Raw genomic sequence first — 25,469 nt, forward strand, 5'->3', positions numbered from 1 at the left:
TCCTGTTGTAATCTGGTATCTGTATTAATGCAGCTGGGGAAAGACTCTGCATAACTCCTGTGGTGAGATTATTGCATTAATTTTATGAAAGAATAGCCTGGCTAGATTTTGAATTAAGTACAATCATGTACTCACAACTTCACAAAGCAGTTTTTAAATATACTAAAACTGTATCTATTGCCGCTTTTGTACTTTGCTGTATCGTATATAATCCCTCTTTGTCCACCAACTTCTGCTAGTGGAACATCTCATTTTGAGACCAGAAATGTGGAATTCATAATGGTTAACAAGCTTCCTTGTTTAAGCCAGAAAAGCTTTAACTTACTTCAAGCCTAAAATACTTAATTACACTGGATGTTCCTGGGACTGATGAGAGAGTACATCGCTAGAAGTAAAAACAATTTACAAATTTTAAGAGCATGAATACTATTTTTACTGACAAGAAAAATTCTAGTAAATTCTGTAAAGTGCTAATATTGTACTAAAATGTTAAACTTTAGGCTTTTCTTACTTAACATGAACAGTTTCTAAATTTAACCTTTCTTCGTACACCAACTCTCCTTCCACTTATAGGCCAGAGAACTCTGCTAGTTCCATTCACCATACTCTTCCATCTTTTCCGATAGTAATTACAGAACATTGCCAGCATGCATCTGCATATTCACCATATATACCAATATATTCCTATCACATGCAGGACACAAACCTGCTTCTCTACTCCATCTGCTTGTGTTCAATAGAACCAGTACTTTAGCTTCTCTGTACCAAATGGGGACTAACCCCCAGTGTGTCATTGATTTTTAAGGCCAGATGGCCAATTGTGATTATTTTGGGCAGTTTCAAACTAAGGCTTATGAGCTGCAGGTGGCTCTTTAAATGCATTTCCTGTTGCTCTTTGCAAAATAGATTTAAACACTAGTGTAATTATTGATCAGGATGCTTTTACTATATTAACTACAATTCAGCCACAAGTATTGTATTCAATTTAGTTTGGGGAAGTCCAATGGTCTGTACCTCGTTGTTTCAAGAGCCAAATTAGTGATCGTTTCATTACCCGAAAGAGCCACAATAGTGTGAATTCATTGTTTCATTTACTATTTTATATATATTTTCACAGTGAAAGGACTGACCAAGTATTTTATTAACCAATTGTAGTTAATATAGTAAAAGCATCCTCCTACTGCTGCATACTGCCTGTTCCTCTTCTCTTAGGCAATACTCCTCTAATACGAAAAGAGGAGGTGAAAACATGCAGTATGTTCCTGCTTGTTCAGTCTCTGTTCTATGCTGCATAAGTTTTAAGACACACTAGCACTCAGCTGTCATGTCCTCCACTGAGGCTTTTTGACTTCTGATCCTAATATTAAGAATCTGCCCTTTACTTGTGCTTATATTTATAGACCACCTTTGGGTTATAAGTGGGAAGGTGATGAGCAAATCAGAAAACTAAAATTCTGGCTACATCTACATTGCGTGCTCTTGTGCAAGAACATATGCAAATGAGGTGCCGTGCCTCATTTGTTTACTTAATGAGCCGCCATTTTTTGCACAAGAAGGAGCTGTCTACACTGTTCCTTGCGCAAAACCCCCCTTTTGCATGAGAGCTGTGCTGCCTGAAAATAAGTGGCAGAATGGCTCTTGCGCAAGAGGGGTTTTTTGCGCAAGGAGCTGTGTAGACAGCTCCTTCTTGCACAAGAGGCAATGTAGACATGGCCACTATGTTTTATAATTTATTACTTAGTTGGAGAAACTGAAATTTCAGTTGACCAACTCAGTGTTTTTTAGTCAGGAGGGAAGGGCTGAGTAGAGATCAGGGCAGAATTGAGATTGGGACCTAATTGACTTAACTTTCTAGTGTTTGCTGTTAAATATGACATCACTGCTGATCAGAATGATCTCTTCTGGTTTATCTCTTATAAAACATAGTCCAAAGAACATCTTGTAAATAATTCCCAGAGCACATCTTGAAGGAAAAAAAATCCAATCCAGATTTAAAAATTCAGTGACAGTGGTTCAACCAGGACCCTTGGTAAATTGGTTGAAGGATTAGTTATTTTCACTACTCAAATGTTATTTCTGATTTGAATTAACTTCAATTTCAAACCATTAGATTGTGTGATGTCTTTCTCTGCTAGGTTGAAGAGTTCATGACTGAACATTTATTCTCCATTATGTGTAGGCTGATAATCTATCTTTCTCCTTGTTTTAGTTCCACTTATATGGAGTTGGCTCACAGGACTCGTGGAAAACATGGGCCAATTTTTAGGGTCAGTTGCTACCCTTTTTCAACCAGGCTTGGGATAAGCTGTGAAGCAGTTCAAGTCATCCTTGAAGAGTCTCTTAGTTAACTACAGGTTGGACCTCCCTTATTCAGCACCATGGGGACCTGACGAGTTCTGAAGGAAGGAGTTTGCTACACCAGAGGAGGTCAGCCCCTCTGCTGACAGATTCCGAGCTCTTGGGTGGTCTTTCAGTAAATAACCAGATTTCTCTGCCTGTGAGCTGTCAAGGATCCAGGGGCAGCTGGCCTCCTGGACTCCCCCAGGACAAGAGAGTTCTGGAACAGAGAGGTTCAACCTGTAGTACAGTAATTCCTTGTTTAACATATGCCCGCTTAGCACGATTATTTTTTTAGGGAATGTTTTTTGAATCACATGACCGTCCCTGGCATAACATGATTTCCTTAGCCGGCCCATTGCTGGCGGCTGCACGGGGCTTCCCTGCCTCCCTGCAAAGCGGCGGAGGGTTTGCTGCTCACTGTGCCGTTCCCTGGCAGGACCCCCTGCCGGACACAGTGCGGGTCCCAGCACACTACTCTCAGGGGCATACTCTCAACCCAATCCCCCTCCCCTCTCCTTCCCTTTCCCAGAGCCAAACTCCTCCCCTCCCTGCTGTAACCCAGTCCCCTTTCTCCCCCAACCTTATGTCCAGGTCCCAACAGACATCACCGCTTGAAACAACCCCCACTTTTTCCATTATTTTCAATGGGAAAATTGACGCCGCATAACACATTTTCACTTAACACAATCATTTTCTGAAACATATCTATAGTGTTAAATGAGGAATTATTGTATTACCAGAAGGCAAGTTTTCTATTCTTTTAAATATAACTCCTCCTCTGCTTCCCTGTTCCCTCCCCTCTTTCTGCTCAACACAGGCCTTAAATTGGCATGGGCTGGGTAGGTTAGGGTTCAAAGGGACACTATTTATCCCTTTGAGCTTTCCAGCTGGTGTGGATATTGTATTAATCTTTTAATAGAAAACATTTTCAAACAATCACATTTCAGAGTTTGTCTGAAGGGCACTGAATTAAGACACAGTGTTTCAATTCAGAAGATCATTTGCAAGATATTGATTTTCTACATAAAGCTTTATTAAAATTATTTTAAAAATACACAAACTACAGAAGGGGAACACTAACATGCCAAACACTGAATTTTTACAATTTAGTATGAAATTTCAATTTGATAAGCTCTTTTTCTTCAACAGTTGCTTCTGCACAGTCACTCAAAGGGAACAGATCTTACTAATAGAGATGTAGCCCGTTAGTGTGGTCTTGCTGAAACAAAAGGCAGGATGGTGCAGCACCTAATAAACCATCTTGTTAGTCTTTAAAGTGCTGCATAGTCCTGTTTTTTGTTTCAGATCTTACTGAGCTTTAAATTTGTAGATTAAGATTTTTAGGGAATAAATACGGATTCCCAAATTACTGTGTACCCATGTTCAGATGTCTTACCTGGGGCTTTCAGTGGGCTGATATTCTTCATTTTCTTAAAAATCATCCCTATTAAGGTGCCTTACACGTTGTTGGACATCAAAAAGAAAATCTTGGTCTTATTTTTTACTCTCCTAAAGGCTACAATTAAGTTTGCTCAGCTGCTCTGTACCAGGTAAAGTCTCGGTGGCAACTTATTGTCATTTTCTACCCGACTGTTTATGACCGGTAAAGAAAACTCACACCTGAAGTCAAGTGTAGAATCAACATATAACATGGTGCTTCCCACGTGTCTAAGTCGTCCTCGCCTCCCCCGCCGTCGCTTACAGGGGTGGGATCCTTCCGCAGTCTATATAACAACCTTTAGTAGATAAAATATAACACAACAACCTTTCTTGGTTATGGTTTTGAACCCTGGTAGCTTGAGCTCGGTGGTTCATCGGCTCCTAGTGTATCGAGCCTGCAATAGCCTAACATTTCCCTGCGTTTAGGAAAAGCCGAAGAGCTGTCGGGGATTTGTGCTGGGCATGCATCGTGCCCCGCCCTAGCGAGGCAGGGGAACTTACTGAGCTGCTGGGCGCTTGCCCCGGTGTTTTGCTTTTACGTTTTACGGCGAGTTTCGTTTCCTTTCGCACTTGCGCATATCTGGGGCCGCGTCTCTCCTGGGCGCTTTGCTGCAGCCCGAGGCGCCAGGGCCCGGGAGCCGCGGGATGCTGCAGCTTGGCGCTGGGAATGGCGCCTGCAGGTGCGCGGGGGCTTAGCGGGTCGCCCGGCCAGGAGGGGAAGGGCCGAGCCGCGGGGAATGTCCGCACAAGGGCGGCAGCTCGCTGCGTTTGAGCCGAAGGGCAGAGAAGCAGCGGGTGGGTGGCTCCTCCATGTCCGTGGCAGGCCTGTTGCTGGGTCATCCTCTGCGTGTCTGTGGCAAGGGACTTCGGGATCACCCTGCAGGCAGCCCAGTCTCTGTACTGGGGGGGTTTAGGAGGTGGCTGGCTGTTACTTACTGCAGTCCGACCGTGGCACAGGAGCGGGGTGCTGGGTGATTTGTAAGGGGGGTGTACGCGCGCTGAGAGCCATTGTACCAAATTGTAAAAGGGGGGGGGGACCTTTTTTTGGGTCGGGGGCCGCTGACCCACAGAGAATCAGTTGGGCGCTGCACAACAAGTGAGAAGTGAAAAAGAAACCTAGAGGGAGAAAGACACTCCCCATATTCCTTTTGCACACCAAAATCTAGGAGGACCAGTGTGTGCTCCAGCCCCAAGGTGGGACAGCAGGGAGGGCTGGAGTGCCAGCATGGGCTTCCCAATGCTGGGGTGGGAGCCCTGAGCTTCAGAGCCAGATCCAGGCAAGCTGGGGGCCACATCTGGCCCCTGGAACCTTAGGTTCCCCATTCCTGCAAAAGCTGTATGGCAGGGGTCTCCAACCTTTCTGAGCATGAGATCACTTTTTGAATTTAAATGCAATCCAAGATCTACCTTAAATATAAATACCATTGCCCCGCCTCCTTCCCACCCCTTCTGAGGCCCTACCTCTGCTCACTCTATCCTCCCTCTCTTGCCCATTCTCCCTCACTTTCATCAGGCTGGGGCAGAGGGTTGGGGTGCAGGCTCTGGTTTTGGATTAAGGGATCTGGAGTGTGAGAGGGGCTCTGAGCTGCTCTTGGGGCTTGCAGTTGAAATGTAGGAGGGGATTCTAGGTGCAGGATCTGGGAGGGCATTTGGATGCAGGGGTGCTCGGGGCTGGGGCAGGGACTTAGGGTGCAGGAGAGGGTTCATGACTAGGGTAGTCGTTTGGGATATGGGCTTCAGCTGGGCACTGCTTGTGGCTCCTGGGTGATGGTGCAGTGGGGCTAAGGGAGACACACTCCTGCCTTGGCCCACTCCCTACGGCAGCTGGCAAACTCCCTCCCAAGTCATCTTGTGCCCCTTCTCTGCTTTGTGGAGAAAGGATACAAAAGTGGGAGAGGAGGCACCTTGACATCAGCAACCTTTCTCTCCCTCCCCTCACCTGCACAGAAAGCAGGAGGTTCCCCAGGGAGAGAGGCAGCTCCAAGGCAAAGGGCAGGAGATGAGCAGCGGTGCGGGGAGGGGCAGCTGAAGTGCTGGCACTTGATAGACTCTTGGACAAACTAGTCAGGATCATCTGTCAGAGGCTCCAAGATCTACCAGTAGATTCCAATCTACTGATTGGTGACCACTACTGTATAGGATGGAAGCCATTTAAAACCCAGGGGTGCAGAAGTGCTCTCCCAGTTCTAGCACCTAAGCCAGGAGCCCCTGTGCTAGGTGCTGTACATCTTCTTTATTGATGGTTCTTGCCCCAAGGTGCTGGGAATGTGAAATGAGCACAGCTCATTCTCGAGTAAGGAACATTAAAATTCCGAGCTGTTGCTGTCTGTCTTCTGAATGCTTCATGTGCAAGCAGAACTCACTTTTTATTTTGTTACAATTCTCACAGAAAATATTAATTATTTTAAAGCATTTTGTGTATTTAAAAATTTCACAGTTGCAGGAAATTGTGTGACATGGGGTGGAGAGCGCATCAGACAATGAGAGTAGACCGCAAGATTCAGAAAATAAAAACTATAACATTTTAACTTTAGCTGTGAATGCACAAATTGTGAACATCAAATGTCAAAATATACAAAGTAAATATCCTTAAATCAAACTCTAAGAATTTTTTAAGCAACATTCTTTTACTTTCTGTCTTGATAAATTTCATTTATCAATGGAAATATATTTTTATGGATTAGTATGCATCATGAAATCAACATTTACCAATAACAATGTAATCCTATCAAGCCTTTTTATATGGCTGGCATATATGTTATGTAGAAGTGATTTGGGATTCTTTAGGACAGTATTATTTATAGCTACCTCTTGCATAATGCTTTTCATTTGTAGATCTCAAAATGTATAACATAGGAGATAAATTGTCTTTGTTCTTATTTTACAGATGAGGAAACTGAGGCAAAAAACAGTTATAACTTTTGGGAGGCCATACAGTAATGCCAGTGTATAGGCATGGAACATAGGACTCCTGATGCCCTGTCCGGAGCTCTATCCATTGGACCACACTACGGAAGAAAACTTAAATTTATATGTAAAACACGATGAGACTGTAAACTCCAGATTATGCCACTATAGCCTGAAAAATGTAGTATGAACCTCATATTATTTTTATCTGACAGAAATTGTGGTTTGATTTGTGAATGATCTTCAGACTTTTCTCCCCTGAATTTTCTGGACACTAGTATGAACTCTTCTGTTTTGTGTTGTAAGGATTATGGAACTGTCTACCAGGAGTGGGCTCTGGGCCTTTGCCTTCTTCTGCCACCTAGCACTTATGGTCTCCTTAGGTAAGCAGGATTTGTACCTGGATCCAAAGTCACACCCTTCTCTCTGATCTTTACCACATTGTGGGAGGAGAGATCACTTCTGCCCAAGAACCATTTGGAGAGAAGTCCCAACAGCACCAATGCATGTGGGAGGGAACAAGAAGAGTGAATTCACATAGAAAGAAGGGTTGTTTATGGAAGAGCTCTTGCACAGCTGTACAGTTTGAATGGAAGTACTTCATAAGAGCAGAAGTCCAGGGAAGAAAGTACCAGAGGAAAATAATTTGTTCTGTATTACGAAGGGCAGTAGAAGAATGAAAGTGAATATTTATAGAGCACGAGCCCTTTGGGTTGAGTAAGAGGCTTATAGTGAGATTGGCTGGGGCGAAATTGAAGGGGTTAAAGAGAGCCAGAAGATAGGAGATCAAAGCCACTTGCTCAGGGAATTTAGAGCCAAAGGGGGAAAAGTAAAGGAGGAAGAAGTTGATGAAGTAAGGAGGGATTTCTTAAGAATATTGAGAGCAAAAAAGAAAGAATCTGGAAGAGAAGAGAGGTCTAACAAAAGAGCCTGGGAGTTGGTAAAATGTATTTTTACTAAAATAAGAGCGGAAAGTGGTAATTTTCCTTGTGTATTTATTTATTTAGATGAAACAAACAAGCAATGAAAACTATAAAACAACATACTACCTGAGGCCCAAGTGGTGGCGTAATATATCAAGAACTAAAACTGATCAAACTGTTTGTCCCTTTTCTGATCAGATTCACACACCAATTCTGTTCTGTAGTAGGGATGTTAGTTTAACCGACTGTTTAGTTGATAAGCTTATCGGTTAATGATATTGGTTATACTCCGATGACTCCTGGGGAGGAGGCTTTGCTGTAGTAAGGCAGTGAAGACTCCTCCCCGGGAGCTGGGCAGTCAGGGGCTGGTGGCTCTGCTCCTCGGGAAGCTTCTCTGCTAAGCTTTAGACCGCAGAGCCCGCAGTGTGTATAACTGCTGAGATTTTTAGTGGGTACACGGTTACGTATTAAATGATTTTTAACATTTCTGTTCTGTATTGAGATTGAAGCAAATAATGTACATGCAAACAAACTTTTGACAATTTATTGTCACTAGTCGCTTAGCTCATGTGCTATTGTTACCATCTACTAATGTGAACAAACTTCCTTTACCTGGGAGAATAATACGTGACTGGTAAATAACCAATAACACACCTGTATTATGACTTTTCAGATGGGCTCTGGCTTATGTTAAAATTCATGATGCTTTGAGGCTTCACAAACATTTTTGCAAAAGCCTGGCACTTGTTTGAACACTCGCGAGTGGCTGAATTTTTCCCTATTAATATGTATGGCCCGAATTCTGTGCTTTTATTGTTGACACTATTAGTGAATGAATTTTCTCAATATTTGTCTGTCTTTATCAAGAACGTACCTGAATTCTTTACCAGTCACTCATTCACCATGCTTCTGGACATAGGTCAGAAATGCACCTGGCTTATAGTATTGTTGGGTTTGACCTATGCAGTCTCTTAATCCTAGGACATTTGTTCTAGCTTGGGATGAGGAGGTGGGAATGAATTTGACAGAGAGGTTCAGACAATAATTGTACTCCTTCCATCTCATCTGTCACTGTGAAGACAGTGCTAAATCAAGACAGGTGCTGGAGAATGGAGTCTCTAGAAAATATTTGATATTATAGGTTTCAATCCTGAGAAGCTGAGTGCACTTGCTGGGGGATTGTCCAGTGCTCTTGCTCCCCTTTTTAGGATTGGAACATACTGACTAGTGCAGTGGGGAGGGAGAGATGCATTAGTGAGCAAGAGATCTGCCTGGCCCATGGTGGTGGTAACAAAGATGGTGAGAGTTGAGACAGGTGATATATGAGCTGCTGACAGTGCTGCTGAATGATGGTGGTGGTCAGCTATTCCAGTATTTTCAGGTTATTATGAGGCCTTCACAGCGCTATCAGATTTAAAAAGAGTATTTCCCTCTCTTATCTGTTGGATGCTTATCTGGGTTGTCCAGAATGCTCCCCTGCATAATTTGCCCTATGTAATGGTGGTCATAGAGTCTTCCTTGTCACCAGCACTCTGTGTGGGTTTTGATTTTTGGTGATGAAGATGGTAATGATGAGAACTAGTGATGGAAATGTAGATGGTAACGGTTCAAGTGGCAGAATGGTGTGTGTGTGTGGGGGGGGGGATTAAATAGGCAATAAACTGCTGGTGGAATTAATATCTTTCACGATATCCCTTTCAGAAAGCTTAACCCTGAAAGGATCAGATTCTCCTGTGATTGCCAAAGTTGGCATTGATGTCGTCCTTCCATGCAAGCTCTCTCCTAGCACCAGTGCCAAACAGATGGAAGTGAGATGGCACAGCAGTGAGATGCCTGGCCTCGCCCATCATTATGTGAATGGGGGTGACTCCCTGCAGAAGCAGAACCCACACTACCGGGGAAGGACAGAGCTGTTCCAAGAGGAGCTTCCCAATGGCAATATCTCTCTACTCTTAAAGAAGGTTCAGGTGGCAGATGGAGGCAATTATGTCTGCTTCGTTGGCAATCGATTGAATTATATGGAAAGCTCCGTGGAGTTAAAGGTTGGAGGTAAAGTAGGCACTTGTCAGTGAATTGCTCTTCTGTTTTAGTGGGGTGATGTGTCCTTCACTGGCATGTATCCCCCATGCAAACACAGTTTCCTCTGTCATTCTGTTTCATTTCAGATCCCCCTTGTCACCAAGATGCCATGGCTGCTGGCAGCAGTTACAGCCAGTTACCAAGTTCTCTCATTAGCTACAGAGATCACGGTGGTGTTCTGCTGGCTACACATTATCACAGAGCATCTAAGCACTTATTTGGGTGTGTCTAAACTATATGGCTCCATCGATGGAGCCATGTAGATTAGACTGATCGGCAGAGGGAAATGACAAACAGCTGATCATCAGCTGGTCAGCAGAGTGCGGCAGCCATTTAAATTTAAATGAAGCCGTCATTATTTAAATCGCGGCTTCATTTCCCTCTGCCGATCAGCCTAATCTACATGGCTCCATCGTGATACCAACATGGTGAGCCCTTTCCCTCCCAATGGGAACTAAGTAGTGGTGTTTCTTGTTCAGGAGGCTAATATTACTTGGTTTGCTTTGACACAGCTGTTGGCACAGGCCCCACGATCTCTGTGCGCCATTCTCAGGACCAGACTGTGACACTCACTTGCAATTCAGAAGGGTGGTATCCGGAACCAGAAATACTGTGGACTGACAGGCATGGCCAAAGACAGAACTCAACTATGTCCTCTCTGAAAGATGACCAAGATCTATACAATATTCAGAGTCACCTGTACGTGAAAAATAACAAGGACCAGATCCTGGTGTGTCAACTCCAAAGCAACTTCTGGGACCAGACAAGACAGTCAGAGTTGCAACTTTCCAGTAAGGCTATCCTATTCCAAAGTGTTTGTCTGGGTAGTAGAAAAGCAGGGTAGTGGTTAGAGGGACATAACAGAGTAGGTTGGGACAGAGCTACAGAAAGCAGGAGCTTCACAATATATTGTCTTGGAATTTTTAGTCTCTCCAAACATCTCTTTTGTATATGGCATTTAAAAATACATAGTGTAATATGCTGTCAATGGAGTTTATAATGGATGAAGGAATATACATTAAATACTTGTAGTTTGGGGGAGCTCAGTAGGATTTATAGTTGATGTGGGACTTTAGAGCTGCTTCTGGAGGGAATAGAGTGTCCTAGATGTGGATCGGTGGCATCGAGGGATGTCAGAGAGATGCCTTCCAATTCTAAAGTTGTTTTCTTCCTGAACTAACATCCCACTTCTCTTTCATTTTAGGTGATTTATTCCCATATGATAAACAGTCCTATTTAGCCAACATTGTGATATTATGTGTATTGCTCGTTATGTTGATTGCAGTTACAGGCTTCATATTCAAAACAGAGAGAAAATCCAAAGGTATGTTCCTGGTCCTTTTCCAGTATAGAATATTCTCTGTAGATAAATGCATCCTGAGATAGAGATTAATAGCAAGAATTAGGCATGGTATGTGGGATGCAAGAGAAACATCAGTACGTGATTGGTTTTGCCTCTTGGTCCTGACAATTTCCTCTGTTACATTTACATTTCCTGGGCTCACCCAAAATGCTCTTATTTTTGCCAGTGTTTGGTATTTTTTGCTGAAGTAGATCTCTGTGGGAAGGAGACTCTTTGATCATGGGAATGTAGCATCAGGCAGGATGAGGGAATTGTGCAGGTTGCATGAGAGTGGTCACATTAATGTAGTTGTAATACCAGTTGATGGTCTGTTCTCTGCACACTCATCTCTTCTCTCTTCTTCCCTCAGGAAAACTTCATGTTGCAAAAGGTATGTCATTTTGTTTTTCTGGAATGGACTTGCTCTGCATCTTCCTTTCTTTTCATTACTGTCTCCCTGCTTTTTTGTCACGTTCATTAGTGTGTCTCGGGAGCCTGGGGATTCGTTCAGTAGGATCATCTTCTGTCTCTTCACTGATGTGTGCAAACCTCCCCTTTCAGGTCATTGAGTGAGACAGTAATTCTCCTTTTCAGTGTTGGGTAACAGTTATGGCTGGTAACATTTTCAAGTCCACTGATGTTTTATACATGCCCTGTTGGCACATGCCCAGCCACATATTGAGGACTTGGGTGTCTTGAGAATTGCTGCCTGTAACTGGATTTCTGTGATCCTGTCTTTCTGATGTCGTATTTTGGAACTACTTCAGTGACTCTATACTTAAGGTTCTAATGCCGTTGTTGTTATAAGCCCTTCTTTGACCTTTTGCGTATAACTTCCTTAAAACAAAACCCAAACTTACTTTTTTCCTGGATTTTGGCACACGTGATCTTGTAGGCATGAATTTGTGTTTTTATTTTTATTTTTGACAGTTTGAGGTAGGGATGTAATTGTGTAGTTGAATAATAGATTAACTGATAAACAGAAATTTATAGGCTCTCCTCCCCCTCTCCTGCCAGTAAATTTTTTAACAAGCTGGCCAACAGCCCAGCTCAGTTCCAGCTCGCACCGGGTCTGGGATCTCAGACCCCTCCCTCTGCTCACAGACAGGGTTGTTGCTACCCACGCCTCTGCCTCTTTGTCAGAGGCAGCAGCACATGGTGACAAGCCACCAGTCTGTGAGGGGAATTGTTTTTTAAACTGGCTCCCCTTGTGGACCAGCTCCTGCCTGGCACCCCATGCTGCTGCCTCTGATGCAGAGGCAGCAGTGCAGAGTGGCAGGGGGCTCCTCAGGAGTGAGGCTGGAGTGCACTGATTGCCGACCATGTCCCCCGAGACTATAGAATAGTTGACTAGCCACTAAGAATTCATGAGTTTACTCAACTATTCAGTTAACAAATATTTAATATCCCTAGTTTGAGGTTAAGGCTGTTTGGGGAATGCAAGACTTTGATTTGAGTGATCACTGCTGGTCTATTAAAAAAATCTTAACTTTTTGATCTCACTATCCTAGATGTGGGAAGTAAGGAAGTGGGAGGGGGGAGGTGCTGCAGCACTCCCAGGTTTTGTACCCAGCTTCCACATGCCTGGGTGCCGGCTCTGCTGCTGGTTGCTCCAGGTGCTGGCCTCTGAGCAGCCCTTGTGAGCTTTGCCAACGCTCCAGGTTTCTGTCACCTGCTGGCTCTGTCATGGGCTCTGCAGCCCGCTGGCCCCACCAGCCCCGCGGTCCAGCCACCAGACCAGACCCTCTGCAGCTGCTGCCAGCTGTGGCCCGAGCCTGGCGTGGTGAAGGTTGCCACCTCTCCTGGACTGGATGGACCAGACTCCATTGCTGCAAATGGCATCTATTCTGTCCAGACTGGGAGAGTTGGCAACCTGACCTCAACAAGTCCAAAGGAGGATGCACCTCAGCTCTCCCATCCCAAAAATAGTTCCAGCACCACTGCTCACTGTGACCTAGAAACTGTGCATTTCTTTTATGCACTAGTTTTAATGAACTCTATCAGAGCTTAGAAAGTCCACGGAGAGGGGCGAAGTGAGGATACAAGGCTGTCTTGACTTCTCCGTTCTCTGTGCTCCCACATGCACTTCCATAGGAGTTGCTCAAAAATGGGTGGCTTCCTTTGGGCACATGTCAGAGTGCTCAGTACTGGGCAAAGTGCATGCTGGATAAGCAACAACAAAAATGGGGGATGGGGAACTTTGAAGGCAGGGGGAATGGCAGCATGCTGAAAAGGGCATTTCTTCCAGCCTGGTCTCTGACTTCCATGCTGGAGACACGGGGAGGGAAGAACTCCTTTGCTGCCTTCTTCCTGCTGCTCTCTGGTTTGCTCTCCAGAACTTCCTCTCAGCTTGAGAGATGTGACCATACTGTTCTGGATAACTTATTTAAAATATCAAATTAAAGTAATCTTTGGTCCTGTGCACTAGATCTCAGCTACCTGAATTCAGTAAACTATATTTTATCTCCCTGCTTCATTCTGTTTTCTTGCTAGATAATACACACTTGGATATAGATATTTCTGTATCTAACTAAATACTGATGGACAATATTTTTAATTGGTTATTTCAAGTAACATTTCTAAGCCCATATTTAAATACCAAAATAAGAGGCCACATTTTTCAGAAGTTCTGGCTGCCAAGCAGCTCCCATTGACTTCACTGAAGCTGCTGGGTACACAGCACACTAGAAAATCACGTCATTTATTTAGGTATTTAAATATGCATATAGGCCAATTTCTATGTGTAAATATGAACTTTTGGAGTCGGCCTTTTTTTTTAAGGTGTTACAACTAATGAATTCCTTGTCCAGATAATTTCAAATCTGGCAGAGGAATTCTATCTGTGACATACTTACTGCTTTTAAGACTGATCTTCCTTTTTCTGGGGATTGTAATAGCAGGATCACAATTGGATGAATAGTGCAAACTCAGTTAACCATGATATTCTTTCCTAACTACTCTTGTTTCTCATTTCAGAGCTATCAAAGTTCCGAAACGCAGCTGGTGAGTAACCCCAAAACAGTTATTTTATTTATTCTTTGGTATCTCAGTGAAATTACTTCCTTTTTAGTTCAGTACCATTTTCTGAAGATCTGTACATGAAGAATTTTCCTCTGTAATGGAGCTGAAGAAGCCTATGTCTTGCCGCCTTGTTGGAGAAGAATGAGTATTCAAAGAATGGGTGGGAGGGAACTATAAAAAGGAGGAACAGGTTATGAAAAGTTAACCAGTAAGCATCACCCTTAACAGGTGATGCTTACTGGTTCCAGTTAACCAGTGAGGACTGGAACTGCTCCCCGCCTGCCACGGGCAGGGGGTGGCTTCAGCCCCACAGGTAGGCGATGCTCCAGTGCAGCTGGAACTGCCTCTGTCTGCAGTGGCCCCAGGTGCCCCACAGGCAGGATGGAGCAACCCTTGCCTGTGGGGGGAGAGGAAGGCGTTTGGAGCAGCTCCTCTGTCTGTCTTCCCTTTAATGGGTTAACTGGTTAAATAATATGTTTAACTGGGTAACTAGTTTGATAGGATTTTACATCTCTAGAACTTGTGAGCTTTCCTGAAAGCTGTAGCTCATAGTCTCAATCTCAGTGTCACTATTGTGTCAAATTCCTTTTTCTTGTTTTGGGGGACTTGAGTAGACTTGATTGCAGAGGGATAAATCCACATGAATGTTAGTAGTTTTGTGAAATCATTGGAGTTACTCTAATTTACACTGGTGTCATTGAAAGCAGAGTTTATTTCACAATAAGTGTGACATTGGATACTACTCCTGCAGAGTGACCCAAAGGGAGTCTCTGCCAATCAGTGTGATTTATTTATTTTTTTCCCCTGGAAATTCTCTGTAAAAATGGTCCAGTGTGATTCCATAGTTATTATCTGTTAATGATTTCTTCAGAATATAAAAAGATACTTTTGCTAGCCACCCATTATAAAACACAATCTGGACTCTGAAAGTCACAGAAGGTCTTTCCTACAACCTGATTGTCTCCAGATTTAAGCCGTCACTGACATCAGTGCAACCCCCATTCAGCGGATGTGCCCACGTGCAATTGAGATTTAATGAAGATTTCTGTTAATAAAATACAAGAAGGAACGGAATCCTGCTAACTCTCTTGTCTGTGCAGCACTCCCAGGTGAAACCCTGCAAATCAGCAGATACCCACTTTCTATCTGCCCACCGTGTTCGTGGGTTGTGGACTGGATATATATTTTATATCCACGCAGGGCTCTCCTCACAGGAGCAAGAAGCAGTGTCTTAGTCAGCAAACTACACAGATGTACTTTTTTTAACTCCTGAGGGAATTCTGCACCAAAATTTTTAAAATTATGAACCAAAGAAATTGAATATTCTGTGCTTCATTGAGGTGAGAGATCACTCTGAAGCCCCCATCTCCCTTGGTACAGGGACTTGGCAGTGATGCTGCATCTGAGCCTGATGCAATGCAAGGGCTGGGCGTGCCCCAGAAACACCTTGAGACCCAGCCCCTCTGCACCAGGTGTGGGTGGACAGGCTCAGCCCAGCAGGATCCACATGTGGAGGGACTTAATGAGGGGGATCCAGGTATGGGGTGAGAGGTTTCTGTGTAGAGCAGTCGGGGTGTGGGTGGCTCAGTGGGAGATCTGGATGCACAGGGGCTTATTGGTGGGTGGGGTGGTTCCGGGGCAGTGGGACTCTGGGGGGGATCGAAATGAAGGTGGTTGGGGCTCAGTGGGGGGAGTGTTTCTGGGTGTGGGGCCTCAGTGGGGTGGAATTTGGTTGCTGGAGGAGTGGGGCTTCATGGGGTGGGGATCCAGTTGCAGATGGTTGGGGATCAATATATATGGGGATCTGGGTGTGCAGGGCTTGTTGGAAGGGTCCAGGTGTAGGAAGCTTGTCAGGATGAGGATTCAAAGGGGCTGCTTAACGTGGGAGCTGAGGAGATGCTGCATGCCAGGCTCCTACTTCCCCCAGCTATTTCCCTGTCCCCTTTTTAATCCATCTCTCCTCCTTGCCATATTCTCCTTCCCTATTCCACCCCCATCTTTCCCCACTCCCTCTTCTTCCCACCCCTTCTCCTCTGGAATCTCATACCCTTCCCTTGTTTCCTCATTCTTGTCTTACTGAGCCCAGCTGCGGGCACTATTTCTGGCAGAAAACAGGAAGGCTCCTAGCAGACAAGAGGAACACAACTAGCACTAGGACCCAGGCAGGAAGAGTCAGCTGCATACTAATCAGGGTTGCCCACATGCAGCCTCTCTCAGCTGGGCAACTCTGGGCTTGAAGAAATGGATATGAGTGTGGGGAGGAGGCAGTGACATGCAACCCCTTGTGCTCCCCATCCCAAAAACTGAGCAAATGGTTGGCCCCCTTCTTCACCATGCAGCTTCCCTGCCATTTTCTGTAGAGAAGCACAGGAATTCGGGGATGAGTGGGTGTTTTCTGCAGGTGTTTAATCACCAGAATTCCCCCAGGAGTAAATTTTGAATTCCCCTGGGCAGATTTCTGATGACATACTTAACTTATTTTCAGAGTAGAAACATTTTAAGTCTGTAGAGCAATGTTCCCTCTAATCTTTTTCATCCATGTGCAGAATAAAATGTATGTGCACCAAGGTATGTATGAATGTGCACCACCCATAGAAATGATACACCTAGCTGTGGGTGCTCTGCTAATCAGCTGGACAGCATTTGACTCTCTCCTGAGTGGCTGGACCAGTACAGAGCTTACAGGGAACAGTGCAGGAGAAGGATCTCAGGGCATTAGGAAGTAGGGAATATAAAGAATACTTCTGTGAATTGAGTGATGTAGAAAATGAAAGCTCACCCATTCTTTCTCTTCCCCCCCCCCCCCCCATCCAATTTTCTCCCTTTAACTGTACAGTACAAATCAGACTGGATTGTGACACAGCACATCCCAACCTTCATATTTCATTGGATTGCCTATGTGTAAACCACACTGACGAGAAGCATGACGTGCAAGATATTCCAGAGAGATTCGATGGATGGGCCTCCGTGCTGGGATCTGAGATCCTCCGAGCTGGGAAGGAATATTACTGGGAAGTATATGTGGGAGATAAAACAGATTGGGATCTTGGGATTACGGATGGGAAGGCTAATAGGAAAGGCTGGCAGGATTTGATGCCAGAGAATGGATACTGGGGGATACGATATTTTAACAATGCTAATTGTATAGCATTTGAAAATCCTCCAGTTAATCTAAGACTTGGCAGCCAGCCTAAAGTAATTGGCGTTCATTTGAATGGTAAGGCTCAGAGGTTAGATTTCTATGATGTTTTAGAGATGTCTCTCATCTACACTTATAGCCTGAAATACTCTCTGGATGTCTACCCTTTTTTCTGCCCTGGGCTGAACAAAAATGGGAAAAACAAAGCCCCCCTCAGACTTTGCTCTCTCTTTCATGGCTACTGTGAACAGATGTCATCAACTTCCATTGCTTTACATCCCAAGGCCAGTTTGGAGCTTGTGGGAGGCACTAATGGAAAAGATGTGACCAGCCTCAGCAAGGATGATGATGCCACCCATGCATTTCTACAGTAGGCTCCTGTAGAAGTAGAATTTATATCTGTATTTCAGGTTGGATGTTTAGTAATGTGTAGTTAAACATTGTAGCCAGACACAAACCCCATCTTGTTTTTCCACGAACCCCATCTTGTTCCCCGCCCCCAGAGAGCAAGGGAAAGGCAGTCAGCCTTTGATGCCCTGGGAACGCAGGTGTGCTGCCTGTCCCTGACTCTACCCTAAACAGAAACCAGACAGTAAATGGGCTAGCTGACGACCCGGGGCCTCCCGTCGCCCTGATGGCTAGTACCAGTAATTGACACGCCTGCACTGTCCCAGGAGAGGAATCTTCGCCCATCACATACCAGAGGTGCCCATTGTCTGCATTTTCCCAGGTGTAAATTATGCTTTGCACCCTTCGTGGGAAACTTGGTGTTCAAAGCCATTTTTCCTAATTGGCCACTTGAAACCAGGAAGAAGCCTACATGACCCAAGGGGTATAAAAGAGGTTCAGCAGCCCACCCCATTTGAGCTCCAATCATCTATACCTGCTGGCAGGTATTGATTGTCTCCCGAGGTCTGTGGGACGCCCAACCTCGCCCTACTTCTTCCCGAGGGATTGAGAGAAAGACGCTGGCCACGCCAAGTCTGGAACGCAGGGGTGAGAATATATACCTGCTATGTGTCTATTTTGCATGCATTTAATAAGAGCTCAGAGAACCAAAAGGGTTTCATGGTACCTGTAAGTGACTTATTAGTGTAATTTCTGTCCTGTCCTTTGTAGTGCCTGTGTTATCTGTAACACAGTAGTAGCATTTAACAACTAAGTTTACCCTGTAACAATAAAATAGTAACTGTTTAAGCTTTAACCTGACTCCTTCAGTTGCTGTAACAGAACCAAGCACAATTTAAAAGAACTTCAGCCGGTCATAAGGGACAGGTATAGGCAGAGCTTGGGCGTTTTGATTGTGTCACTCCCAGGTGACAGATCCGTTGGGGCATCTCTCAGTCTTTAAAGTCTTTAAAGGCCGTCATTAAAGCCACATTGTCTGGAAAGAAGGAAAACGTGGGGTGAAGACGAGACTTATCAGTGTCAGGGAATCATCAGTAGATTGACGTCTCTAAAGGTGAAGGCTGGCACCCCTAAAGACAATTGATTAACAATCCAGGACAGGATGACCCTCTCAGAGGTGTTTTGGAATATTAACATCAACAGATAACACTAATTAAGGAGTAACCGGTCACAGACTGACACAGCAGAATCCATAGACTCCAACAGGGAAAAAGGATTATAAAAGCAGGGTGCTTTGCCATGGAACTTTGGGTTTGTCTTGCCACCAACTCCAGGAGCATTGGATCACAACTGACAAAGCCCGGCTCCCCTCTGTGATCAATCTGGATGGCCACTAGATTGATCCTGACTCTGGACCTATAACATCAACTGGCGGGACTGTATGCATGGGGTGGGGGTGTGTGTGTGTGTGTGTGTGTGTGTGTGTGTGTGTGTGTGTGTGTGACTGAAAAGCATATGCTAACTGTTGTATTCTCAATAAATGCGGGCTACTCCCTTTTCCCCTATAAAAGATCTCATGTGCTTCATATAAGCATAACACTCCTCCTCGCCCATTCATACAGCAGCAGGATCCATCCCCTCCCTCTGGTAATAAGAACACGTGTCTAGATCTCTGCAAGCAATGGATTTCTTTAGTGACTTCCTATCTCCTTCAATCTGTCCATGTTCTATATTTATGTACTAGCAGATGTACTTGGCATTGAGCAGGTCTTTAAGTGAGGTAATGTTTCTTCTGGGTTTGTGTGGAAAATGAAAGGAAAATGTATGTGTTTTACTTAAATGACTGTATTTTTCAAGAATAAAGGAAAAAATGTAAATAGTCTACCATTGTTGGTAGACAATGTTTACAATTTAGTCTTGCTAGGAGTGAGGGCAGGGAACTGGAAAAGCTGGGGAGACTCAGGGCAGGGGGTGGAGGGTGAGGGCACAGCATTTGGTGGCAGGGGCGCTCAGGACTGGGTAGTGGTGCCAGAGTTAGGGTACAGGGTGGGAGTGCAGAAATGAGGGCAGGGTGCTGCAGGGGGTGAGGGGCTTTGGGTGTTGATATTGGATTTTTGATGTGAACATGCAGAACATTGTTGTACGTTTGCCCCACATTTTGTACAAAGGGGGCCAAGTGATGTATTTATTTAAAGCTTACGCTTTGCTGATTCTGTTTATACTATGGTTTTTGTATGTGAAGCTATGAGTATTGGCTATGTACTGGTATTTCAAGTATTTGCTTTGGAGAGGTATCAGCAGGCATCTCCCACCTTTTGTGAAAGGATGTATGGTCAAGTAAATAGCAGTATATCAGTGATGATGGACCTTAAGTGTTGCCAGTACACATCTGAGGAATTTTCCTGTAAACTGTCCTGAGGCAAAGCAGGTAGCCATGGCTGTTTGCCTAAAAAGGACATGGACATGTGACTTGCTCATTTTACCTTTTGGGAGGTACCTTCATACAGCAAGAACAATGGAATTCCCTCTACATGGACAAGATTATAAATATGGTCTTAGGAATTCCTCCATTGGTCTTCACTCCAGCTCATCGCTTTAGAAGCACCTTTGCTATGAACTTGGACCCAGAAGGACTGATGACCCATCCTAGGTTGATTTCCAGAGACTTTTAAGATAACCATTTATTCCACCTCTGCTAAGAGTCGGTACCGGGAACTTTGTGATTGATGTATGTAATGTAATTTATTTAACAATTCCACTCTTGAGTTTTTTTTTTTTTAATAAATGGTTAGATTTTAGATTGTAAAGGATTGGCACAGTGTGCATGCTCTTCTGGGTAAGATCTAAGGTATAAATTGACCTGAGAATGTAGCTGGTCCTTTGGGAAGCTGGTGAGATCGGTTTTCATAATTTCTCATTTGAGTTGGGTGTGGTACTGGTTGTGGCACTGGGAAAGCTGGAGTGTCTAGGGGTGCTTGCATGACATCTTGCTGGCCAGTGTGGCAGCTGAAGTGTTCTTTGACTTGTTTGATGTGCCTTATAGTGGAGGACCCCCAATCTTGGACTGTAAGTAGCCCTGTTTAACCCTCTTTGCTTGAGCCAGGCGTGGCAGGGCTCATGACAAGGTTTGTCGGGTGCAGGACTCGGGCCAGAGAGCTTGGAGGCTGGGGGGAAGGGGAGAACTTACTAGGGCTGCCTGTGGTGGCAAGGGTGGAGGCTTTTCCTGGGGGGGGTCAGGGCCAGCCCCTGCCTCCAGCTGCCCCATGCCCTCCAGTCTGTAGGTGGGACTCTGACTTTCTGCGAGGGGAGGGGCAGGCTCTGGGGGATTCTCCCAGCCTTTAGTGTCTCTCCACAGCCTGCAGCCTCTCTGTGGAGGGGGCAAGAGGGAAGGCAGGAGCCAGGGGCTTTCCCTACCCTGCAGCGCCCTCCCCCGCCGTGGCTTGCAGGCGGTTCAGGGTCTGGCCATAGTTCCTGGACCTAGCCTCTCTTGGTGGGGAAGCTCCCGGGTGGAAATGGGGTCCTGAGCATGGGGGAGGTCAGGAGGTGAGGAGGGGGAGCTACTTACCTAGTCTGGTGGCAGTCAAGATAGCAGGAGCACCAGCCCTGCTGGCCACTCTCATGGTTTTACAACTTCCCCCAGTAACCCCTCTGTTTCGTGTCCCTTGTAGGGTTGCCAGATGGTTTCAACAAAAATACTTGACATGACATCACAACCTACATTACATCTGATTTAGAAAATACCGGACATTTCTATTTTCTCAATTTGCTTCCCGAACATAAAGCTCAAATATTGGACTGTCCGGTTCAAAACCTGGCAACCCTAGTCCCTCGGAACAGCCCCTCCCTTTCCATGTTATGGGAAACAATCCTATTCCTGGAACTTCCCATGTTCCTGGCACAACTGAACTCTGACCTTGCTTTAAGTTAGGGTAAGAGGATGTTGCGTATCAAATTTGGTGGCCCTAGCTCTTGCTATTTAGGAGGAGTTCTTGAACAAACTGACTCAGACAGAAACACAGACAGATGCACAGATCTCTATATATAAAGATTCATTTACTTTCCCCAACTGGATCAGATTTATACAAATAGAGCTCCCACTGTGCAGCGTAAATATGAAATCAAAGAACTTGGGTTATTTTAAGTTTGGTTAAGGAAACTTGCGTGTCTTAAAGAAATGTACTAACTAGCAAATAAGAAAAAAAGCCTTGAAAATAGTGAGTTATAAGAAGTCCAGAAGGAATGAATTACGGAGGATGTCTGTGTGGTATTGACAGATCAGGTATCAGCTCTTGCCAAGGTCGTGCTCCTCAACTGAGCACTGATAAACTTGTTGCTGGAAACCAGGATCTGTTAGTCTGGTTGAGATTGGTATCAGACTTAAAGTAAAGTATTTAGACTTTATGAAATGCTTATAAATTGCTGTATGCATTAATTTAACGTATAATGTCTTTATCCTATGCAATAAGGGATCATTTAAGTTTTTACTGTGTAATTGTAAAAAATATTTGCTCTGAAGCCACAAACCCAGTTCAGAAGGGATCATTTCCTGCTCATCAAGAAGGTCTCTACAAACTAAATGAGACATGGGGGGGGATGTCCTAATACAAAAATTAATTACTCTTCATGGATGTGACGAAGTAGACAAGCAAAAATGATCATCCCATCAGCTTGCATTTTGGAAAAAGAAAACAAAAATAGTTCATAAGAACATTTTTCATCTTTTGCTGTTCGGATTTGCATCAGGCCAGAGCTACAAAATAGAAGCAGAAATCCCCAACGTCCTACAGAGTTAGCTCTAAAAGACATTGACAGCTGACCAATTACTACAACTTTGTGACCCTTCTGAAATCATAGAACATAACATAAGAACAGCTATACTGAGTCAGAGCAAAGGTTCATCTAGCCTAGTATCCTGTCTTCTGACAGGTATTGGCCACTGAGGGAATGAACAGAACAGATAATCAATAAGGCTATGTCTAGACTATGGGGTTTTTCTGGGATACCGGAGGTATCCAGGAAAAACTCCACTGCATCCAGGGAACGCATCTATTCTTCCACAAAAAAAAAAGAAGGAAGAGCGGACACGCTTTTCTGGAAGCCTTGTTTTTCTCCTCCCATAAAGCTCCTCTTGGCCTGCTGCTGGGTGGATGCCGGAAGCTGACTACAGCTATGTATTCACAGCTATGTACCTGTATATAAAGTGGTGTCTTGGGGGACAGTCTTTCTATGATGTAGGGGGCAGTGGAAATTTCCCACTGATTGAATCATTCCATTGTTACAGGGTACATGTGCTAGTGGTTCAATAGAGTTTACTGTACTTTGCTTAACAATAAACCTGGCTGGGCACCTTCGATCCTTATCTGGCTTGTGGTCTTTGGGGGCTTTTTGGGGGTCTGAGGTGGAGACTAAGTGCACAAGTCAGCATGGCACATCACTGAGCACACACGCAAGCAGCCTTCTGGTCATCATCATCAACGGAGCCAGAGTCCTGTGAGGACACCTCGTCAGTAAATTCTGACTGCCTCCTGAATAATTGCAGTAGTGTCTAGACCAGTGTTTCTTAAACTGTGTTGGCTACGTCTAGACTGGCATGAGCGTCTAGATTGGCACGGACGCTTTTCCGCAAAAGCACTATTTGTGGAAAAGCGTCCATGCCAATTTAGACGCGCTTTTCCACAAAAAAGCCCCATCTCCATTTTCACGATCTGGGCTTTTTTTGCGCAAAACAAATCTGAGCTGTCTACGCTGGCCCTTTTGCACAAAAGCCTTGCGCAAAAGGACTTTTGCCCGAACGGGAACAGCATAGTATTTCTGCAAGAAGCACTGATTTCAAACAGTAGGAAGTCAGTGTTCTTGCAGAAATTCAAGCGGCCAGTGTAGACAGCTGGCAAGTTTTTCCTCAAAAGCAGCTGCTTTTGCGGAAAAACTTGCCAGTCTAGACCCAGCCTGTTCTATGGTACACTGGTGTGCCTCGAGGCAGTCAGAGGTGTGCCGTGGAGAACACAGAATTAAAAATGGCTGCCCAACTTTTTTTTTTTTTTTTGCTAAATAACTTGGTATTCCTCATAAAAAAATTGTTTGGTGTTCCTCGGTCTTAACAAGTTTAAGAAACACTGATCCAGACATCTCAGTCCAGCCGTATCCCCACTGTGGTAAACACATAGGAAATGACAGTCTTTTCTTCAAAGATCATTACTATTCTTGGTAATTTCACTGTCTGTGCTGCTGCTGATTCTTAGGCCATGGTAATGAAGGTACTTACTCTTCCTTCCAGGTGGTTTATGACTGAAACTCACAGTGGGGCTGGAATTTCTGAATAGCGGTTTGTGTGTGTGTGGGGGGGGAGGGGGAGATGTATAGTATGACACCTTTATCATGGGCAGATCATTACAACTGGACTGAGGCTAGGGTCTCTCTCTGCTCCAGCTGAGGTGCTCAATTTTTTGAATGGTTCTTTTTCAGGGCTAGATTGTGACAGACTGAAGTCTACTAGACCATGGGTGGTGTTAGGTATTTTTCATTTTGTCTAATGGTATCACAAACTGTTCCTCAGAGACTGAAAAATCTTATTAGACTCCAGAACATTTAAAAGGGATAATGTTGTCTAACCCTGACCAGTATAATTCTGAACCTGAGGGATTTGTTTCCAGAGCAACAGTCTTGTCTTGTTTTTTTTCCCAGTCCCACCACATTTTGTTAGTGTGATAGTGGCAAATATTGTTGATTTATGTCCCTTCCTTCCCCCAAAGAAAAGTATTTAAATTTCTGGTCTAGCTTTTCTCGGTAATGTAATCACTTTTCTGGATATTCTAAATGAATCTATGACAAGCTAAAGACAATTCACTCAGAATTATTCCCATTCCTAAGAAGATATACATTATTGCTGTTTCCAAAGGCTAGCATTCCTCAGAGTACAGGTATTTTGACTGTATGCATTTTGGATAGCATGTATCCTATTGTTTACTGCCTGAAAGTATCTGTCACAGGGTCCTTTAAGGGCAAAAACCCAGCCCTGAGTGAGGGCTGAGTGAAGCCCCAGCTGAGGTAGTTCTGGCTAATGAGGGCCCAGCTGAGGGCTATATAAAGAGGGGCTCCTTGAGGGAGAGGAGGAAATACACTCTTAGTCTGGCTAGAGAGTAGGGCTGGGGAAAGAAGGCAGGGATAGGGAAGCTCTGGTCAAGCAAGACCCCAGACTGCAAGGCCTGAAGCTACTGAGGCTGCAAGGGGCAGCAGGTCCACACCCCTTTTGCCAGTGATGAGTGGCCATTACAGACTGCATTTTGCCCCTGAGGCTTGAGCTAGATGAAGACTGACAGTGGGTCACTGAGGCAAGGTGGGTACAAGGGAACTGGGTCTTCACTGGGAGAAGAACTGGGTACCCCTTGGCAGGGGAGGACCCTGGAGTGTGCAGTTGGGTAAACAGTACCTCCCTTTTCCCCTCCCCCAAAAGGGGTGCAGAGAAACTAGAGTGGGCATTGCTGGAGGGTGATGTCCTGAAGAGGATACCATGGTTAAAGAGTAATATGGGTCTGGACTAACGGTTAGAGTGAGAACACTGGGAGACACCAGCTAGAGGAAGGCATCCAGTGATCTGGCGAGCTAATTTCCAGGCTGGAGGTCTGGAGGCACCAGGGTGGTGAGTCAGCCCCGTGACAGGATCCAAGTGCGAAATTACACTTGGATTTTCTGGTAAACATTACAGGCATTAATAATCCTCTTCTGGTGTGTGTGTGTGTGGGGGGGGGGGGGGAGGACTAAGTAAACTAAATACAAGTATCTCATTTATGACCAACAATCATGCAAGCAAAATTTCTACTTTGTTCTTTTTTTTAAGATATGCTTGAGTAATCTATTTTACAACTAACTAGATATCCCACACCACACCGATGTGCAAGAACTAGTTATGTAGGCAGAAAAGCATTAAAAGATT

The 25,469-nt window shown here is 44.7% G+C and overlaps 1 protein-coding gene across 2 annotated transcripts; it reads left to right on the top strand.

Annotated features, from left to right (window-relative positions):
• The first annotated feature begins 4,302 nt into the window (after window positions 1-4,302).
• On the top strand, window positions 4,303-19,509 carry LOC102445078 (butyrophilin subfamily 1 member A1-like). Of its 2 annotated transcripts, none has more exons than XM_006125887.4 (8): window positions 4,303-4,460; window positions 6,668-7,070; window positions 9,312-9,659; window positions 10,202-10,480; window positions 10,894-11,013; window positions 11,402-11,422; window positions 14,008-14,034; window positions 16,889-19,509. In XM_006125887.4, exons 2-8 carry the CDS (start codon window positions 6,998-7,000, stop codon window positions 17,563-17,565), a joined length of 1,545 nt encoding a protein of 514 aa, XP_006125949.1. In that variant the 5' UTR covers window positions 4,303-4,460; window positions 6,668-6,997; the 3' UTR covers window positions 17,566-19,509. The 2 variants fall into 2 exon arrangements, with proteins under 2 accessions (XP_006125949.1, XP_075790776.1); XM_075934661.1 differs by having other exon boundaries at window positions 4,426-4,575.
• The last annotated feature ends 5,960 nt before the right edge of the window (window positions 19,510-25,469 follow it).

Source organism: Pelodiscus sinensis, chromosome 1 (assembly GCF_049634645.1).
Source record: "Pelodiscus sinensis isolate JC-2024 chromosome 1, ASM4963464v1, whole genome shotgun sequence".
NCBI lineage: Eukaryota > Metazoa > Chordata > Testudines > Trionychidae > Pelodiscus > Pelodiscus sinensis.

Excerpts from the sequence above, each read along its gene's own strand:
- LOC102445078 (XM_006125887.4), top strand. The coding sequence starts at position 6,998 with ATGGAACTGTCTACCAGGAGTGGGCTCTGGGCCTTTGCCTTCTTCTGC. Across the intron at positions 9,660-10,201 it reads CGTGGAGTTAAAGGTTGGAG|CTGTTGGCACAGGCCCCACG; the intron begins GTAAAGTAGGCA and ends GCTTTGACACAG. Across the intron at positions 11,423-14,007 it reads AAAACTTCATGTTGCAAAAG|AGCTATCAAAGTTCCGAAAC; the intron begins GTATGTCATTTT and ends TTCTCATTTCAG.